The 21,873-nt window shown below is 39.4% G+C and overlaps 1 protein-coding gene across 1 annotated transcript in view; it reads left to right on the top strand.

Annotated features, from left to right (window-relative positions):
* GRIN2B (glutamate receptor, ionotropic, N-methyl D-aspartate 2B) overlaps window positions 1-21,873 on the top strand; it is a 418,720-nt gene that overhangs the window by 288,151 nt on the left and 108,696 nt on the right. Inside the window, exon 4 of the mRNA XM_011954126.1 lies at window positions 16,809-16,923. Within this exon, the coding sequence (XP_011809516.1) occupies window positions 16,809-16,923 (115 nt within the window). The remainder of the gene's footprint in view (window positions 1-16,808; window positions 16,924-21,873) is intronic.

The raw sequence follows: 21,873 nt of genomic DNA, 5'->3' as shown, positions 1-21,873 counted from the left end.
AACTATTCCAGTTCAGGGTCTCAGGTAGCCAGAGACTACCCTAACAGCTGAGGGTCAAGATGAACACTGACCTAGGACAGGATGCCATCCCATCACAGGGCACACTCACCCACACCCACACTAGCTCACGCTGGCACCATGTAGACACGGCAGTTCACCTACCGTGCACAGCTTTGAGATGTGGGAGGAAACCAGAGTAACTGGAGAAAACCCACACAGACATGGGGAAAATGTGCAAACTCCACACAGACAGTGGCCCTGCCCAGCCAGAAATCCATTTCTTTTCCTCATCAATGTAAGGAAACAAGTTGAACAAAAATATGTCATTTGAGGACCTGCTGTATGTGTTCTGAGCACCTATATTCTCTGGGGACATCTTGACTATATTTTTAATAGGATTCTCCCTGTGTTACAGGGATAGATTTCACCAGTGGACAGCCTAGCTCCCTAATGTATGAACTTGGTACCTATCTTTATAGTTTCCATTTTATCTGCCCAATAATGTTTTCATCAACGTTGTTACCCCTCCTGAAGCCACCTGGAAAATAAAAAGGTATATTCCTTCTGTGCAAATTGCTGAAAAAACTTGAGAAAGTGAGTTAATTGCTACAGGGAAATTATTTACCTCACTTATGATTTTTCTCTTGGCTTCAATCAGGGGCCTTTTAAGCCTCATTCATATCATCCTGAGACCTCCCTGAATGATCTGGATTTGGCAGCCTCAACACTTTAGACACATTCTCATTCCATTTAAGCTTTGGGTGTGGTTAGAAAAACAAATGGGAAGAAGAGTTAAATTCACAAAGATAATTCATCTCCTCTAGGTGTTTTTTGCCCATTTCTGAGCTCTTATCTTCTCTTTCCACCAACACCTACTTGCTTGGATCTTGACTTATTTTGGCAGTTCTCTGTACATGTAATGTGGTTGCCATGGAGATGTTATCCAGCATGCTGCATGCTGTTTCATCTCCTCTCCATCTCTTCATTTCTCTCTAGTGTGTGCTTGTTCTCTCACATTTCTATCACTTCTACACTCACCCCAACCCCCTTTGTAATTGAAGACATCAAACACTGTATTCCTTCAGGCTGTTTTGCTTCCTTCCCCCAATCATATCGAATGTGTTTTTAACTTAACATAATCAAAGCAACCTGGTAGTTACTGGAAAAAGAGGTAAAGAAATGGACTCAAATGCTAAATTCCTGTAGGTTATGCTAGGATGCCCAAGAATTTGAGGGAATTCAAGCAAGTGGTAATCAAATTAACTTCTTTTGCTTTCGCAGGGATTAAGTCTTGACTGTGGTTCAGAGAGACTTATTAATAATACCTTTCTGATTTCCACCTGGACTACTTCATCATGTCCTGGTGTTATCTACAAACAAGAAAGTCTGAACTATCCTCAACTCTTAATTTCTCATCCATGGAATATTCATTTCAGGCATTATTTGCATGGACCCACAGGGCCTCTCTGAAGATATTGACATCCTGGGTTATTAAGAGTTGGGCCAAATGTAAAGATCTTAGTGTGAATATCAACTATTCACCCTCACCTTGCTGTGACGTGTGTAGGGAGTGAGGAGTGGGAAGGAGGGAGAATGGGATTTTGTAGTTACGTGCACCTAACCATGTGAAGATTGAGAAAAAGGTTATTCCTCTCCTCCACTGAGGATATTTTAATTTTTCTCAAAAATTGAAAAGTACTAGAAAAAAATAATGAATACATGTCCCTTTTGTTTTTCTGGTTTCTTTTAAAAGACCTCCTCATCTCAATGTTATAAGTAAGATGAATTTGATTTCATTTCTTTCCAAACTGACAAAATGATTTACGTTAGTAAAGAATATTCAAATGTTAGTTTTGACATATATTTCAGATTCTCCCAATGCTTTGAGTTTCTAAACTAAAAAAATCATAGCCAGCAACCGCAATATCAAGAAATTTTATTTCTTATTCCAGAAACAAACAGAAATTGCTTTTTGATTTCTCTACTGATCATTATTATGTTCACTTCTGTGTCAGCTCTCTGCAAGGGCCCAATACCATGGAAAGAATAAGGATTTGGGTAGATTACATGATCCTCACAGGCAGATCTATGTCTTTATGGACAGTGTAATGAGAAAAACATTAAAAGGGAGAAGCTTATAAAGAGCCTGGGCAAAAATGAAGTCAATCTCAACTTTCATCTCATTCTTTAGGAAAGAAAGATTGTAGATGTATATATTCTTTAGGATTCATTCTTTTTTTAAATTAATAATTGGAGGAATTACTTTCTTCCACAGGGAATCAGTACTCAATGCCAGTTGCATCTGTGTGAGTGTGTGTGTGTGTGTGTGTGTGTGAGAGAGAGAGAGGCAAAAAAATGTATATGTAGATAGATTGTGTGTGTGTGTAGTGTGACATAGAAGGGATGTGGGTAGGAGTGAGAAGTGAGAAAACAGCATGTGAGGACTTCAACACTAGTTTTCTGCAAGTTCAAAACAAATCAATAAGTATTTATTGAATACTTACCACAAGCAAGACACTAGTCTGGGTTCTGCAAAGGATAACAGAAGGACGAGGTTTGATTTTTACCTTTAAATAGTATGTTGTCTATCATGAAAGACAAGATACAGACACGTAAAAAGTCAAGCAATAAAAGGGAACAGAACAAGTCAGGTGAACAATAAATGAAATGTTGAAATGTGGGCTGGAGGCAAGAGAAGACAAGAGGAGAGAAGAGGGGAGAAGGCCTCAGATTGGTAGGAAAGTGTAGAGAGAGGATACGATTTGATCTGAGTCCATAAACACAGGCAAGATTTGGATTATGCTCAACTGAGAGAAAATGGAAGAGGGAGAAAGTGTAAATAACGTTTGTCAGGGGACAGCGAAGATGCTTCTTGGCTTCAGCAAGAGTTCATGTAAAGAAGATGAGAGAATTTCAAACAGATAGAGGGGACCAGGATGTAGAGAACCTTCGCCGAGGGCAAACTTTGGCTCTAGGCAGTGCAGAACCTTTGGAGATGTTTGAGCAAGTAGTGATGTGGCACGAAGAAATCTCATGGTAAGATTAAATGGGGATAGTATTGGGGAGGGTGGCAATGATATAAGGCAAATGGCCCAAGAGGAGGCTGCTGCAAGTATCTGGGTATCAGTGGATATGTGCCTGGTCTAGGGTAAACATTTAGGGAGTAGAAAAGAAGGGACAAATGCAAGAATCATTTTGTAAAGAAAGGAAAGTTTTGGAGGATGGATTGGGCAGGGGAGATTAAAAGAAAAATGTTGGAAACAGCTGGAAGATTTCAAGACTAAAGGAATAAGGCTAGTTAATATTTGCTGAGTGCCTACTATGTGCCAGGCACCTTTCCAAGTGCTTCATAAGTTTTAACTCATCGAGAGAGAGAAAGAGGAATTGAAAGTCAGCTATTTTGAGAGCAAAGATAAAGTCAGTCTGTTTCAGGCACCAAGAGTTTGTAATACGGGTAAATGCAAGTGGGGATGACTGGCAAGGGATGGAAATGGGGAATAAGAGGTCAGACCTGGAGAAGAATTGGACTAATCTACTGAGAAGAAGAGTTTGTGCCATTGGAATGGCTGATATCTGCATGAAATGAGGAATAAACAGCCTGTTTTGAATTTTCTTTAAAAAGTGAAATAAGAGAAAAGTAAAAGCATCCAGTAAAGAAGGAGAAATCACAGATGAAGGAGGAGAACTAAGGTAACACAGCATGGTAGGATCTAGACAGAAAGCAATTGCAAAGGAAGGAGCTATTCTACAGTGTAAATCTATGGAGAGATCAAACAGGGTAAGTACTGAGAATAATTTATGTATTTGATTGTCCAGATCTTAAATGAAGATCAGCCTGTCCTATTGAGGGCAATTGAGAGTTGATTATAGCTCCAAAGAAATACTTTAATATTGTATTAAGTCCAGAGAGAATTTGGATATTCTCTTCCAAACCAGGATAAGTTTTTGTCAGTCTTAACCAAACCAAATAAATATTCTAGCTCTTATTGTCTGTCTTTAACAAGAACTCCAAGAATTTAGTCCTAGACTTTCATAACTGACTTCCTTCCAGAGCATGATCTAAGAATTAATTCTTCTATAAATCCAGTCAAGCTTACTGCTGTGTGATTTTTCTCCTGTTTTCTCATAAGGAAAATTCATTCAATTTTTTGGGTTAGTGCTTGTGACATATGACAGACTGACAGCTCTTGAAGACTGGGGTGCTCTGACTATCCTATGAACATAGCTCCTTACCAGTAATGTGCCTCTGGTCTCTCCTAGGGCTGTAAAAAGCCTGTGTGTTTAGTTGACTTTCCTGTAGATCTCTTTATGACGATGGCATCAGGGACAATTTAAAACAACTGATGGACTGCTGGTTGGTAGTATAAATCATGATCAAGAACCTAGGGCTTGGAGCCATTGAGATCTGGATTTGAAGTTTAGTTCTACCATCTTAGAAATTTGTGGCTTCTTTCTTTTCTTCTCTACTGACCTTTGCTTCTCTTGACAACATTGTTCTTAGTGTGGGGCAGTGGAAGGAAAATGGGCTTTAGAGTCATTCAGAAGTGGAGGGATTCAACTCCTAGTACTCCCAACCTTGGGCCTTCATTATAATATTTACCTATTTTGTAACATTGATGTGAGAATGTAAAATAATGTAAAGCACCCACAACAAGGCTAGGCATGTGCTCAATAAATGGTAGCATTGTTGGACTTTTTTAAAAAATTGAGCAGCCAGAGCAGAAATATGACTTCCAAGCAACTTCACTTGTAGATTAGAAAGCTGTGAGATTCATTTACCTTGTGGAGACAAAGTTCTGAAACTGTGTGCTGAAGAAGGGAAAAATGTCAGTCAGCATATTTTGTACATGAAGCGAAACTACAGTTGACTTTTAATTGATTTGATTCATCCTGGGAATCCAGTGCCTAAGAGCAGCCAGTGAATTCTTCTTTTCATTCATGTGTTAAAGATGAAATTATAACAGAAAGAGAGAAGACAAAGCTGTAAGAGTTTTAAAGCTGTAAATGTGGTGGTCTCATTATCTAAAGACATAGGGGAACTTGGACTTGGACTTGATCATGTTAAGTTTCATCTGAGCATTCAAGTAGAACAGTCCAATCAGAAATATTGAGCTCTGAAGGTCAGGGAATTGGTGGAACCTATGATAGGGATTTTGGAGACCTTGGCATGATTGTTGATGTTATGGCTGTGAATGCATCTCAGAGGGAGACAATATGGGCTCAAAGTTGAATCTTGGCATACCCCCAAATTGGGGAGTTTCAAGTGAACGTGAATAAAAAATGGAGATAGCCTGTGTAAGAAGAACGAAGATATTATCCTACTTTAAATAATAAAGTACAAAAAGAGGATTTGCTAAAAAAAAAAATGGGGAGTATCAACTGTTAGAGACTGTATAACACTTAGGAGAATGATGATAGAGCAAAGGCTACTGATTTTATTTTTGCTGATCTTTGTCTGAGTCTGTTTTGTGTTGCTATAAAGAAAACTCAAAGCTAGTAATTTATAAAGGAAAAAGGTTTACTTGGCTCATGATGTTGATGGCTGGAAAGTTCAATATTGGGCATCTGCCTCTGATGGGGGCCTCAGGTTGCTTCTACTCTTGGGGGAAGGTGAAAGGAGTCATTCAGATCTGATCACATGGAAAGAAAGAGAGATTGAGAGATCACATGGCAAGATCTCATGCCAAGAAAGAAGCAAGGTGGGGGAGGGGGTGCCAGACTCTTTAACAACCAGTTCTCATGGGATCTGATAAAAAAGGAGCTCATCCGCAAGTGAGGGCGTTAATCTTTTCAGGACCCAAACAGCTTCCATTAGGCTCCACTTCCAATATTGGGGTTCAAATTTCAGCATGAGGTTTGGAGGGAACACACATCCTTGCTTGGATGGACAGACAGCCAAATCATAGCAACCTGGTTTGATCGTTGATGATTTTGTAGCAATAGTTTCAGTAGAAAAGAGAGGCAAAAGCCAAGATTACAAGGATTAAGGAGTGAAGTCTGGGGAGGAAATAGGGTCATCAGGTGCCAATTACTTTTTTTAGAAGTTCCCAGTAAGATGGAGATAGAAAATAAAATTACTTTTCATAGGGGTAGAAAAATCTCTTTGTGATTTGCCCTGGTCAAAAAAGAGTTAATGGTATAAATGCACAGTAATTTCAGAAGCAGTAAAGAGCATGTTTCCATGGAAACATCAACCTACAGAGGGAGAGAAAGAGCTAGGATCCCCTGACAAAGAAGGAACAGCAGAGTTCTAGCCCCCACACAGTACAGCAGGGAAAGATGATTACACGTTTCTTTCAGCTTCCCAGTGAAGATGCAATTGGGGTTCATGATGCTGTCCTCTTGAGGATGAGAAAAGAGGAAAAGGGGTTTGGTTTAAAGAAACTCTTGGCCTCATCTTACTTAAAATTCTGACTCAAGGGTCACTCTCATTTTAGAATATTGGAAAAGATCAATGGATGTCTTTAACTAACTAACTAAATAAATAAATAAATTTGATCTTCCCCAACCTCTTTATTCTAACCTGGTGTAGAAACAGTGCCATAATGTACTGTGTTAGAGCGAAACTTAAAGAAATTCTAGAAATATAAGATGTGGGTTTGGCTGATAACTTTTGACCAGCACCTTTGCATTATGGTTTTTCTCATCTTGGTGTATTTTCTTTGGTTATGTACACATTTGGCTTCACAGTTTTCAGATCCATAATATCCCTTTCACTGCCATCTAGTACAAATTTCCTGTACCCTTAAAACCAACCCTACTGTTAGAGATTGTTCCTCTCACTGAACTGTAGCTCAGAAAGCTGTTCTCCAGAATGTGCTACAGGAACTGCATAACAAACTCCTTGTTGTGAACAAATCTTCCTGTCAGTTCACTTTCTCCATTCCCAGATTATATTCCACTTTGCATCTCTTTCATTACTCTGGTCTTTCCTTGGGATAAATTATTTCATTCCCTATGTGAAAGGGTTTTATCTGCATGGTAGGTGTGGTTTATGACTGCACTTTCTGAGGTCAGAGATATGTTTTTGAATGAGTCAACAGCCTCCACCACTCTCTCTGTCTCACATACATAGCATGGCATGCCTGTCTTCCCTAAAGACATAATCTTCACCCCGGCATCTTGAGTCTTCTGTCTGTTAGAAACGTCCCCCTGACCCTGGAAGATCCTCCTTCCTTTGACCCTCTCCTCCTCCCAATTCAACATAATTGCTTCTATAAATCTTCACTTGGAGAACTCTGCCAACCGTTACTGGAAAAGTAAATTATCGCTTTCTTTTTCCATGAGTGACAATTCCTCATAACTTCCACTCTCAAGCCCTGTAAGTGAAGCCATCACCAACTCATCATATAATCATCTACCTTTTTTGCCCCCTTCAGTAGAGCTGTTAGAGGGAATTGTGAAGTGAAAAATATGGTAGCTACAGAGGGAGCAGGAACTGTATGTATGGAGATATTTCCCGTGTGTTGATTTTGTTGGCCACCCAGTGTGTAAGAGGAAGTAGAGAGAGGCTCCAGAAAGAACAAATTGAGGAAATGGAGAAAGATCAAAAGGGAGAGAAAAGTCTTCTTATTCTTTTCCCTTGATATCATACCTAGGTCACTTTAGGTTCTTACCCAAGGGCTTCTTCTTGAGTACGTATGCTCAGGGTTTCTTCCAGTAGACCTGAAAGTTCACAGGAAAGAAAATTTTCCTGCCGGTCATTGTTTACATAGCCCCTGAATAGTTTTGCCAGGCTGTGAGCTAAAATGGATGTCAGAAAGGCAAGCCTTCACCTTAAAATTATTAATAGTCACAAAAAATGATAACAAAGTAGTCAGTGATCAGCTAGCCTTTGACCTGCCTTGGTATTTTCTCTGGGAAGGTCTCACCACTTAATTTTGATAGCCTACATACTCTGGGCTGCATTCCAACATACTGAACACCTAATCTGTGGAAGAAGAAATGAATTTTATTCAGTGTTTTAAGAAAGTGATTTTAACTTATATACAGCATGGAAATATGAACTAAAAGGAAAAATAATCCAGTGAGAGTAACATTATGCAGAAAAGCTACTTGGTTCCTTCTCACTGGGGATTTCTACCTTTCTAACCATGTCTCATAAGTCTGGCTTTCCTGTAGTACCTTACCAGGTCTCACCTATAGCAGAGGTGACTAAGAGTCACGAGCATGAGCACAAGGAGGAATTTAATTTTTCATCGCTGAGTTCTGTGCACAGAGCTAGATGAGAAGCAACTTTGGTATTCTGCACATTTGATTAATTGGCATCAAAAGGCAGCCTCACTAGTTCCCTAAGGAAGTGTGGTACCTTCACACATAATCAAGAGTGTGTTCTCTCCAAAGGGATTTTAAAGAGAATTACCTAGTGTTCAAAGCAGGGATCTGGGAGGTCAGAAGGGGGATCATTTTGAGGAATCATTTATTCTAGACTAAAATGATGGAGGTATGAGCACATCTTTTGCCTTCCTTTGAAAGTAAACTTTATATTGAAGTGGTATGATTTAGTAACTACCCACTGCAAAAAAACTCACAGGGGTAACTAATCACAGTAAGAACAAAACAAATATTCCCAAGCCTTGATAGTTTTGCATGTTATAAGAATGAGAGGGAATATACTGAACTGGTAGTTTTATGGGAAAACGGAGATCCAGGAATTAGGAGACCCAGACTCAACTAAATGGGCCAAAGCATGACATCATTTTCCCAAGCTTCAGAGTATTCAGCTGTAACTGTGAACAGTTAGACTGTGATCCAAAAGTCCCTTCAAATGCTAACTCCCCTGACATCCAGGTAATGTAAAAAATAGGTGATAATAATAACAACAGCAACAGCAGCTAATGCATAATGCTCACTCTGTGATAGGGAGAATTCTAAGTCCTTTATATATGTTGAGAGTTTGTTTGGAGGTTTTAGAATGGAAGCCCAGCTACTCATATATCCTTGACCTCAGACCAGTCCTCCTCTATTGGGAATGGTCACCCTCTTCCACTGGGCACACAGCTTAGGGAGGGATGCACATGGAGTAGTGTGGAGGAAGGGAACACCCGCCTAGCCACCCAGATCAGCCAAATCAACCCTGGCAATCAATGGGGTAACAGGTGTCGCGGCCAGATCACTCTCACATCCCCTTTATATATATTGAAACACGACAATCCTATGAGATAGGTAATATTATTATTCGTATTTTTTATGGTGAAGAAAATGAGGAAAGAGAGGTTAAATAACTTGCGAGACCACACAACTTCAGAACTGGTGGATGCAGGATTTGAATGGAGACTGTGACTACTGCACTGTTTAAGAACTGTGTCCTTGTTCTTAAACACCTCGCTACACTGCCTGGTGCAGTATGAGTGTGTACGTGTGTAATACACACTGTATTCTTTCCCTCTTCACTTATTGTTTCTCCCCTTTATTTTCTGTCTATTCACCTCTCACCACTAAGCACTTTGGGGTATTGTCCAGATTTTTTTCATTCATTTGAATGAGGATATATTACTAATGAGAATGAGTTCCTCCATTTCATCCCAGATGAACCCGTGGGTAAGTCTAGAGAGCATTGTTCCCTAGCCATGGCCTGTCACATTGACCCTGCTTGGTGAAAGGTGGCATAGATAGGAGGTTATCACAGCTGGTGACAGAGCTCCTCAAAATTCTCATTGCTTTGATAATTGGTCAAAGATAGCATCTGTCTGGAGGGAGATTAATGTTCTGTACCTTCTTTTGTCAATCCTCCTCTATTTTCTTTCATTTCAGATTAAACTAATTCATGGTATTCAGTTGTGAAACAGAATCCAGGTAATAGCTCCCTGAAATTTTTTATTGTTAGGCCAAGGGGACTGAAAATACTTTTTCTTCATAATAGATGGTGAATTTACACATTGCCACTTATACCTCAAATGAATTCAGTTCAGCCCACACTACTAAGGGGCTAAGGCACATTTCTCACCACCACTAGGAGATAAGAGGTATATTAAATTTGTATCAATCACTGTTCAAGATACTTTAATATCTCATTAACTTAACACCACTAATTTAGAATTTAAGATACTTTAATATCTCATTAATTTAACACCACTAATTTAGAATTTAAATAACTACGATATGAACTAGCCCAAATTTGAACATTTTATGATTTGTGAAGAATGGATTGCAAAATAAATTAATGGCAAAAACACCATTCAGAGAAAATATTTAATCCACTGGAAGACAAACTATTTTTAGCCCATTTCAAGTAATCATAAACTAATATTACAGTCTGCTGTTTAGTTATTCCTGAGCTTCTCTACAAGGTATCATTTTGCCTAAATAGGAGAAAAGGACAGCATAGGAAACTGGCATTTCTAATTATATTGTCCAACCACAGAGTTTAATACCTTTATATATGACATATCTCAAAGGAACCATTTAAAACTTCTTCAAATCCTTCTTCCTTAAAAAGAAGACATTGTTGGCCAGATTATAATAATCTTGCCTGCCATGTTGACCACACTAAACTGGATTAATCATTTGGGATTTATTTTGATAATTATGAATTTCTTAGCTGGGAAAAATTCAGAAATTTCTTTTTAGTCTATCTAAACTAGAACACTAAAAATCTAATTTTTAAATATCTTTGCCTTGTTCTCCAATGCTGGTCTGTAATTAGGTAGCTTTTAAAAGTTTTCAAGTCCACTATTTCTAATCCTGTGGGAAATTGTTTCTACTATTTCTAGAGGTATTGTGTATAAATAATTGTAATGTCTAAAAAGAAACTCTAGTCTTTCAAAAGAATTGTGTTTTTTCCCATTCACATGGTAGAGAGTAATAACAGCAGCTAATAGTAACAGAATTATAGTAATATTATTAAGAACAGTATTAATCAGATGAAATGTGAGGTGATAGATAAGTTAATTTGCTTCACTAGTGTCATCTTTTTTACTGTCTATATGTATCCCATAAAATCATGTTGGATACCTTACATATATACAATAAAAACTATTTTTAAAAAAGAAAAAAAGAAATGTAGAGATAAACAACAGGTCAAAGGATCCTCCCTGTAGCTTCTCACGTCAAACAAGTAAGATGGTATGAACCACCTGTTTTACAGATGGGGAAGCTGAAGACTTTAGAAGGTGACACACCAATGATACAAAGTTACAGAGTTACAGCTTTTCAAAGCCAGAAAATTGCAAAAAAGAGGGGGTCAAGAATTTGTCTCTTGCCTGGAACTGTGTTCCTTTATCGCTTTACTTTTAATAGCTAGAGAATGAAAACGAGAGGTATGAAAAACTGCCACTTTTTAAAAACATGGTGGCACATGGGAAGAACACCGGACTATGGGTTAGGACACCTGAGTCCCATTCTCAGCCTTGTCGTCTAATCACAAAAGCCCTGCTGGACTTTATCTGTTTCATCTGAAGATGAAAAGATTGGATGAAATGAGATGCTGTCTCTTCTCTTATTGACACATTAGCAGATATTAATTTTTAAAAATCTAGTGCTTGTAAAGACATACAGGGTAAAGTAAGTATTGTAGTTCTAAGGCTGTTGGTGGGCTGGGAAAATTCTGGTAGAGCTCCTTTGGGTGCCTCTCACGCAGGGCATGCTGCTAAATCATTGCTGTGGGTATCAACGTGGTGCAGTAGATGAGCTCGGAGTGGCATGGCCAAAGTCAAAGAGGCAGAAGGTCTTTTTAACCTTAGCTGATCCCATTAAGCTCACTGTAGCGTGACTTTGGCCATATAAAGCAAATGTATTGGCTCTGAGCCCATCAGGATTCTGAGGCTCATTCTCAACAAGCAGGCAAGCAGGTAGATTAATTATCTAAGATAGATTTTGTTTTATGCGGTCTGTATTAGGGATCTGTATAGTCCAGGATGTGCCATGTGATGCAAGAATGCTAAAATGCACATCTGGAGCTCTGTGGAACTGATTTCCCTTCACTTGGTGATCATGGAAAGACCCTGAGCTGAGAGTCAGAAGACTTAAGCTCCAGTCCTAAGCAGGCAGGTCACCTTGGGAAAGTCGTTTTGCATCTTGGGACCTATTTTCTCCTCTCTAAAATGAAGGTTCTCAATGGATAATTTCTAAGTTCTCTCCTAGTTCTAGCAATGTGAGATTCTGTGTAATATTAGAACTGTATGAGACAGACCATCTGGTTTCTTAAGGTTTAAACTACATTCTAGAGACAAATCAAGCAATTTAAAATACGTACACACACACACACACACACACACACACACACACACACACACACACACACACACACACACCCTTGATGGGACTTCCAGGGGATTTGAGTCTCATGGGCAGAACTTCTGCATTTGGCTGCCACTTGAAGCAAGGCTTTTTGACTGTGTACTTGAGGATGACATGTTTGGAGAGAAATAGAATAGCTATGGCATCTTTTAATTTTAAATATAATTTAATCCTTTACCCAGGATTCACACATGAAAGTTTTGAGGTTCTAATTAATGTTAAAAATTGACAAAGTACAGCCAGATTGAAGGGTAGTGGATATTTTCAGGTCTTATGGAAAGTTAAATTGATTAATATAGCCATTTGGTCTAGTTTAGCCTCCATGTGTGGAAGCCAATCTCCATTTTTCAGATGTATTTTATTGATAATTGAGTCTTATTAAAATGTAGTTATCACACTTATTCACTGAGGTTTAAAATCAAGTAACTTTCTTGCCTTTAGATACTCAAATCATGCTAATATATTCTTTTTCTGAATTTTTCCTATGAAATAACCTTATATTGGTATCATATTTTATATAGTTTTCCTACCCACTCTTTCATTTGATCATCACAACAGACTTCTCTAATAAGCTGGAGGTAAAATGATGTCTTCATTTTAGAGAAGAATAACAGATTCAGGTGCCAAGATCACATGTCTAGAAGTGACCACACCCCCAACTATTTTTTCACACTATTCATTACCAATGAATGGATGGGTTTGTTCTGCTATTCAAAGGGCATCTTGCTCAAGGCTGGTGTATATTTGCAAACTCCTCACTAATGGCTAAATGTTCTCACACCACAAGAAATTACTCATAAAAACACAGTGTGAATGATTAATCTATATGCTGCTCACAGATATGAATGATGAAAGGATACTTTGGAGAAGAATATTTTGTATATTGTCATAAAATTTTACTAATGTTTTTGATAAGTGTAAAATATGTGAGGAGTGCTTAAGTAGATAAAATGAACTTAGAGCTGGAAGAAGAGGAGCACCCCAGAAAGAGAACAGTTTCTAAGGAAAATCAGAAGTTGCCGGAACAGGAATAGCCGGAGAAATTTACAGACCAATTACATTGCCCATCAGTGTGATTTATTTTCTGCAAGTCCAAATTTCTCAACTTATACACCCAGTTCAATGCTGTCCCCTTCAAAGAAGTCATCTTGAGAGGCTATATAGTTATTCCATTGATGCTGCTTATTAATTGAGTTATTTTTGGAGCTCCTCTTTTATAATTGCCTTCTGAAATAGATACTTTCCTTTAAATATTCTTAATGGTGTTTTAGATAAAGGCAGAATTATTCAGCACAGTGTCTGATGAAAAGGTGGATGCTTAAGCCAGATCATTTATTTCCCTCCCATTCTTCTTCTTCCTTACCCTTCTCTCCTCCATCTCTCTCTTCCTTCCTCCCACTTTTCCTCTCTTTCTTTCCTTCCTCTTTCCTTTTCTTTCTTCCTTTTTCCTTCTTTCCTTCCTCCTTTCAAAATAGATGAGACCAAATTGTTTTACATGTCTCATAAACTTTATTTGAAGACTCCAGAAATTCTTCAGTGTCTTTGTAGTAAGAATACATTTTCAAGTATATTATATTCGTGGTTACATTCTATTTTGTTGTTTTAAAATAACCTGTCTTGTGGTTTTGTAATTATACTCTCTGCAATGAATTCTTCAGGGCTTTTGGTTGTAGTGTTAGAGTCATTGCAAACTGTAGGAGACCTGAATATTACCTTCACACTAATGATGGGCTTGGGTGAGCAGCTCTGGGCTGAGAGCTGAGGAGCAGGGCAAGGAGTGGAGCAGACTGAGCACTAAGTTGTGTTGGGGATGCAACATGTCACTGAGTGGAGGTGTCTGGAGAGAGCAGCCAAGATGGGATGGTAGAAAACGTGAAGCCATGGCATATGAGGAATATGTAAAGGACTTGGGATGCTAAGCCTGATGTTGTATATGAGAATCAGGCTGGTGTCAGGAAAGGACATGGAATTGGAGATATTGCTTAAAATGTTACTTCTGCTCCCAATTAGCTGTGTAACTGTCATACTGGACCCTTATTGACTCCAATAGCAATGGCACCATATCTGAAATGCCTAAGAACGGACCCAGAGACAATGAATGAGACATAGGATTTACTGGGGGAACTTACATACAAGGACAATCCAGTAATGGTGGGCTGGACAGGAGAACTGCTACCATTTGTAAAATGCATGCAGTTTATATAGCATTTTCACTTAGCAACGTTCACCTAAACGTTCATTTAACCCAAAACAAAGGACTTTGATCCCCTGTATGGCCTGCATGCCAAGAGATGAACTGGGGTTTTAGATGTCCTTTGTAGATAAAAAGTAAATCTCTGGGTTGACTATTTCCAGATTTCTTAGCTTAGGACTCCAAACATACACTTTTCTGAAACTGTAGGGTCATTCTCAGGGAATGCATAACTTATTGCTGTCAGGTGCGTCTGCCATACGATAACATTGGACAAATAATTTAACCTCCTTGTGCTTGTTTTTTAATCCATCAAGTTAAAATTTTAGAACTAAAAGAGTTTAATGATTAAAGAGTAAAATTGACTTCATAAGGGATGTATGATAAATGTCTTCAAATACTTGAGAAACTCTCATGTAGAAGAAGGATTAGACTAAGACTGTAGAATCTCTAAAAAGGAAACAGGTATCAAAGGGTTTCAGGGGAGAAGGTTTCAGCTTTAAGTAAGAAAGAACTAAGTAGCCAACGCTGAGATGGCTATCTTGAGCCCAGAAGATGCCACGAAAAGTTCTCCATCAGTGAAAGAATTCAAGAAGAGCTGAGAAGACCAATTTTATGATATAGAAGGGAAGCATAAACTGTAAGAAGTGGTAGGCTAGTTGATTATGAAAGTCTCTTTCAGTTCTAAGATTCTAGGAATTGCTACTCCTTTGGGGTCTTCTGCATTCTTTATTCCATTTGTGAAGCTACACAAGACCAGGGAATGACAGGCTTAAACATCGCAGGTAGTTCTGGAAGTGAGAAGTGATCCATGAGGATTTGGTTCATGCTGCATAAGCATCATTAGAATCACCAGAAGGATATGCATCCTAGCAACCTTGTTTAACCTAACATTACCTGGAAGAATCAAAGAAGACCTCCCAGTTTCATTGAATGAGAGGAGTAAAAAAAAAAAAAAAAAAAAAAAAAAAAGAGTTTTTAAGCTGCTTCCTTTAGCATCCTCACTGCAATTACAACATATCCCTTTTGCTTCTTAGCAGAGACATGTCTCACAAGTAACATCAGGCCCAAGGCTCCAGAGTAACATGTCATGTCAACACAGAGCTAATCATTATTGATTCCTTGGGCCATTATGGTAAAAAGACATTAATTACCATCAGTGCAGTTGCACTAATGCAGTTGTAATGAGCATGCCTTTGGGAATTCCCAATGAAGGGACTGCTCATCAGATGATAGCAGCCAGAGGGAAAAGGGTTGGCTAAGGTGAAGGTGTCCAGGAGGAAGACAGTTTCATTGGTCTGACTCTAGTTACCTCCAGAGTTTCCGCTAATCTATGCACAAGTCACCAGAGCATTCTGTGAAATGCCTCTCCCACCTTTTCCCATTCCTTAGTATTTTGTGTTCCCTATACACAGTGTAATAGCCCTGGTTTCCAGATGCATCCTGTCATATCAGATCCTTGCTTACTGTACCCATCTCACAACTCTTAGAAGTACGGGCAAGACCTTAGCAAGAGTTAAAGAGTATGTACATATCTCTGGGATAGAGGGAGACCCTAAGCTCCTACATGCCACCTTTCTTAGCAGAAAGTTGTCTTGGTACATTCTTACTTTCATTTCTTGTCTCTACCATCTCCAACCTTTAATCCACCTTTGTTTTTCAATAGCAATTGTTAGCACTTAATGAGACTCTACTATGTACCAGGCCACATGGTAAGTGGTTAACCTAAGTTATCCCGTTTAAGTCTTACAAACCTAATGAAGTAGGTCCCTTTATTATACTAGTTTTTGCCAATAGGGAAAAACGCTGAGGCTCAGAATGGCTGAGTAATTTGCTCAGTGTCATACCTATAGACTGAACTTCAACCAAACACCTTTTTAAACATTTTTATTTTTAATTTTAAGTTCTGGGGTACATGCGCAGGATGTGCAGGTTTATTTCATAGGTAAACTTGTGCCACAGTGATTTGCTGCACCTATCAACCCATCACCTAAATATTAAGCCCAGCATGCATTCACTGTTTTTCCTGATGCTCTCCCTCTCCCCATCTCCCTGCCTACAGACCCCAGTGTGTCTTGTTCCCCTCCCTGTGTCTATGCGTTCACATTGTTCAGCTCCCACTTGTAAGAACATGCAGTGACCAAACATCTTTTATTTAAAATTTTATATTACTTTTTCATATGATTCCTACTCTGTGAAAATTTGGATGACTCTATTGCATAATCAAATGGGAGTTCAAAGCGTACCAAGTTTGGTAATGGTATCTGTATTTCTATTTACTGCTCTGTCTTTAGCCAGCTTTCTCTCTATATACCTAACTGCCTTGTTCATGGTATATCCTCTTCATACTTTTAATCTTCCTTTTATTTCATCTTTATAGGTATCTGATCAACGTCACTTTTGAGGGGAGGAATCTGTCCTTCAGTGAAGATGGTTACCAGATGCACCCGAAACTGGTGATAATTCTTCTGAACAAGGAGAGGAAGTGGGAAAGGGTAGGACATGTCTTTGACAATTCTTGAGCAAAGTAGAGTAGAGATGTGAAATTTTGCAACACATGGAAGGAAAGTAGTCCTTCGGTTTTTGTCCCTAGACCTGTGGAGCAAAGGATCAATACCTTGATACACAGGAGAAGCCATTTCTCAAACTTGCATGTTCATTTAATTGCTGTTTTGGTTAATCAAGAGATTGTTTTCTTTATGTATTACCATTTATTGTTGATAATTGCATTGCTGTCTGAATCATGACTTTGTTTTCGTGGGAGAGTATGTGTGTACAATATAACGTAATTTGGTGATGATACTGAATTAGTGGTATAGTTCAGGAGTTGTGTCCTAGAGAGCATTTGGGAAGCTTGTAAAGACGAATTTATGAGAAGAAAGGTTTAGACTTACTGTGATTGAAGGATTCCCATGCAAGGCTCTGCTCAGAATCTCTCCCACTGACAGTTGATCACAGTGTTTGAAATTCTACCATCAGAAATTAATTTCTGTGGGCACCAGACTGTCTAGGTCCAATTCCCAGCTCTATTTAGGATCTTAGACAAATCCCTTCATTACTTGGTGCCTCAGTTTTCTCATCCATAGAAGGGAAATAATAGTAGCCCCAATGGGTATAAGGATTAAGTATACGTAAAGTATTTAGAAAGGTGCCTGGTGCATAGTAAGCACTTAATTAGTATTACAATTTGTATTATTCCAGATTCCCAGTTGAATACAAATATTCCTGAGAGTAATGTCATTGCTGATTTTTCTCCAGATATGTTCTGCAGTACTCTTGTCTCTCGAGACATTTTGCTGAAAATAGTTTTACAGATACATAAGATTGGGAGATGCTGCCTACTGTTTCTCACTCTAGGAGAGTCTTAGAACATACCAACCCTTGAAAGTTCAGAGGTGTCTTATAGCAAAGAAATACCTTAACTTTTATTTAGAATGGAATTTCCCAAAATTATTCTACCCCAAGACCCCTTTGTTCATGATATTCATATTCTGTGAAAACATGTTGGGAAACTGATTTAAGACAACTTCCACAGATTCCATGGGCCAATTGGCTGAGAATGGGCTTCAAAATGTTAGCATAGTTCTGCCTAGAATGGAAATCCAGCTATATATTTCTAGAGAGAGTTACCAGAAAATGAGGCCAGAGATAAATTTCTTGAAATTCACAACCTCATCACAGAGAGCCCTGGACAGCTAGTTATGTGAATGTGTGAACGCTCACCCAAGAAACGAGGCATGTGTGGCTCAGGCAGGAGAATCCAGGATCTAATTCTTCAAGTTGAAAGACCTCTATCTATCATGCATTTTCTCTTATCAGATAGGGCACAATTATAAGGCTTAAATTATGCCAGCTTTTTAATTTAATTTTATTCTTTTGAGACAGGGTCTCATTCTGTCACTCAGACTAGTATGCAGTGGTACTGTCATAGCTCACACAACCTCAAAATCCTGAGCTCAACCTGTCCTCCCCCCTCAGCCTCCCAAGTAGCTGGGACTACAGGCGTGCACCACCATGCCTGGCCAACTTTCAAATTTTTGGTAGAAATGAGGTCTCACTATGTTGCCCAGGCTGGTCTTGAACTCCTGGCCGCAAGTGATCCTTCTGCCTCAGCCTCCCAAAGTGCTGGAATTAGAGGGGCATGCCACTGTGCCTGGCCTGCCTGATGTTCTTAATTAAAGTTGCCCTCCCTCCACCGAGTTATCATTTGTTCAGAAATGGATGTTCCCTGGGCTTCTGCTTTTCACTCCAATCAAGCTGCTTTCACTGCTGCTGTAGAGACGTCATAATTTAAGAAATGTTCTGGGCTCCTCATGTATAACAGGCACTTCTGTCTGTCTCCAGAAGAGGAGTTATTAATAACTGAGGCTTCATTGGTAGCTTATGAGATGTACAGAGGGGGCAGCTTTTTTTTGCAGTAGGCTCACAATGACTGTCTCAAGCAGGAGGAGGCATCTCACAACTGCCTTTTCTTAAAGAGACACCACTCACCATCAGGTCATACTGACTCCTCTTCTTGAGTCCAGAATCTGAGGCCTGTGCCCCTCAGCCCTTTCTAGAACTAGACCCTCCTTCCTAGGGTTTGGATCCCTTCCCTCACCAATTCTACTTTTATTCTAGCTCTTGAATTTATTCTTTACTTTATATATGATCCAGGAACTATGTGATAATTTTGTAAATGGGCCTCCTTGTCCCTGGCACCTGCCCTTACCCCTTCAGATTAGTCCAAAATATGGCTGCCAGAATGAGTTTCCTGAAGCACAACTCTGACTGTGATGTTCCTTCTCTGCCCAAAGCCAACTTGAGCCTTCTATGGTTTATGGATTGGGGCTAGACTTGATCTGTTCTTGCATTCAAGGCTCTGGTCTCCCTTCCAAGCCTTTGTTCTCCTCCTCATGATTTCCTGTCTCGCAATTAAGCTACCCTGGGCTTCTTCCTGTTCTGAGAATGTGCCTTTGTAGGTCCCGTCCCCCGTACATGTCATGATATTTCTTCCTAGAATGAATTATCCAATTGTATAATCATAACCATCCTTTGAAACTTAATTAAAATATTGCAGCTTCCTTTCCTCATCTTTGATGGAGATAAAATCTCACACTCCCTTGTCCCCTGTTGATTTTGTCCGTACGTCTGAGGCAGCACCCATCACATCTGCCTCTTGTTAGAGTTGTCCATATGCACGGTTCCAAAGGGCAGAGGCTGTGTCTTTAGCTCAATTGTGTCCTCACGGCAACCTGTAAGAGCATATTTCATAGAGCAGTTCAAGAAGTATTTGTAGCAAGTATGAGAATCATTACATAATAAAAGAATCCCAGAATCTACCATTAAGAATCCAAGTTTATGTTATTGCCCTTAATATGGTAGCTGTTGTTTCGTGGGGAGGGGGAGGAGAAAATCTTTGTGTAGACTGAATTTTTGTAGATCATACTTTACATGTACTAAAGGAAGTTGCTATTTAAAGAAATTCTGTGGTTAATCTTTTTGTAAGGCATTTTGAGAGGGGTTGAGAGAATAGAACATTTTCATATCGACTCAGTTAAACCAGGGAACACTTTGGAAGATAGATGTATAGTGTTCATTGAGGTCACAGAGCCATGTAGCTCCCCGACTTGAAGGATCCTATTAGGGCTCACTTGTGGGCAGGGAGGATGGCAGGTGTGGCTCCAGAGAATGGCTGGGTTGTGGTGAGATTGCATCATGGGAAGTTGTGTTGGTCTTTCCACTGTTATCCTCGTCCCCAGGACATCATCCTCAAGATGCCTAATGCTGCTTCAGATGGTCCTCTTGTTCCAGAGAGGATTTAGTGTCAGTGGACTCCAGGAAGGCAGGCACCAGGGTGAAGATTCTACAGGGAGGAGCTGAACACTGGACAGATAAGCAGGAGAGGAATGTGGGTTTGTGGAAGAAATATGGGCTAGATAGGACTTTCAGACACTGGTCAGGCCACTAACTAGCTATGGAACCTGCTTTCTCCACTTTTCTACATTTTTCTTTCCTCATCTCTAAAATGATGGCATTGGACTAAGAAGACTTCTTGGGTCTTTTCTAGTGCTAACTTCTGGGACTGCAAAATCTCCTTGTAAATAAACAGCAGATTGGAATAGAAATTGGGTGAGGGAATGGAACACACAGGAACCTGAGCTTGTTTTGAAGGGCATAGCTCCTAGGGCATATTTGTCATTCCTGTCATTTAAGTAAATATTTCCCCAGAAAGGCCCTCCTAATGACCCGTGATGAGGTAGTCACCCAGTCACGCTGCCTAACAGTAGATTTTAATTTTCCTCAATACACTCATTATCTGGCGTTCTGCTTACTTGCTTGCTTGTTTGTTTATTGCCTGCCTCTTCACACCAGGATGAATGCCTCCTGGGGGCAAGGACTTTGCTCACCTCTATAATTCTGACCCTTCAGAAGAGTGCTTGCCTCCAGTGTCTGGACCACTCAAAAGATAATTGCTAAATAAATGAAGAATCCATATGCTTAGGAGAATTAGAATATTGGCAAGCCATTTCACTTCTACCCCGAAAATCCCCCACTTAGAAATAGAAGTTTACTGGAGACAGCACGGGAACAGGTAACTTCCCCACCTCTGGAGTGAGCACCCCAGTGCCAGGGAAGGACTTGGGGGAATCATCAGGGAGGCCCAGCTCCCAGTGGAGTGATACATATGTGACCAGCTTTTAGCAAGGCATCTCGGGTCAAGGAAGATTAAGTTGTTGGTGTGAACCATGTGATAGGACTTCCGATGTTCCTTTGATTTCCTAAAAGTAGTCCCAATGCTACAGTCTTACACATTTTGTTCCCTTGGGAAGACTTGAAGTCAACACAACATAGTCTATGGTTTTGGAAAGCAGAACTGAGTTCAGTTCTCCGTGTTGCCATTTATCAGCTAGTGACGGATACTACCTGTGTTTGTAACATAGGGTTTTACATAAGGCTGTTGTAAATATTCAAAGAGGTTTTATAGTCAAACACCAGTGAATAGTCACTGAAACAGTCAGTATCCAACAAATGTCAACTGGTAGTCAATACCCTTCTTGTGTAATTTTTTAAGGTAATATTTGCACATGGTAAAAAACCAAATGGCACAAAAAGAGTACCCAGTAAAAAGAAAGTCCTCTTCTCATCTATGACCCTTTGCTTCCCTCTCCAGAGCAATGCTGTTTCCAGTCTCTGGAATCCTCCCCAGAGCAATTGTTGCCAAAAATACTCCAGACATTTACAGATTTGATATATTTACCCAACTACTTTAATAAAAAATGAACAGTATCTGCTTTTGTGAACCTTTAATGGGATCCTACGTAAGGAACCTCTAGAAGGCTTAGGGGGCTAGAATAGTAAAGAGATCTCTGGATCAGAATTTGATTCACAGGAAACCAAGAACATCTCTCTGGTATGTAGGAATGTGGAGAAGGACATTTAAAAAGAAATATTTTACACACACA

This window comes from Colobus angolensis, unplaced genomic scaffold (assembly GCF_000951035.1).
Source record: "Colobus angolensis palliatus isolate OR3802 unplaced genomic scaffold, Cang.pa_1.0 Scaffold11, whole genome shotgun sequence".
Classification (NCBI taxonomy): domain Eukaryota; kingdom Metazoa; phylum Chordata; class Mammalia; order Primates; family Cercopithecidae; genus Colobus; species Colobus angolensis.
The sequence above is the reverse complement of the archived record's forward strand: the minus strand, read 5'-3'. Positions and strand labels throughout refer to the sequence as shown.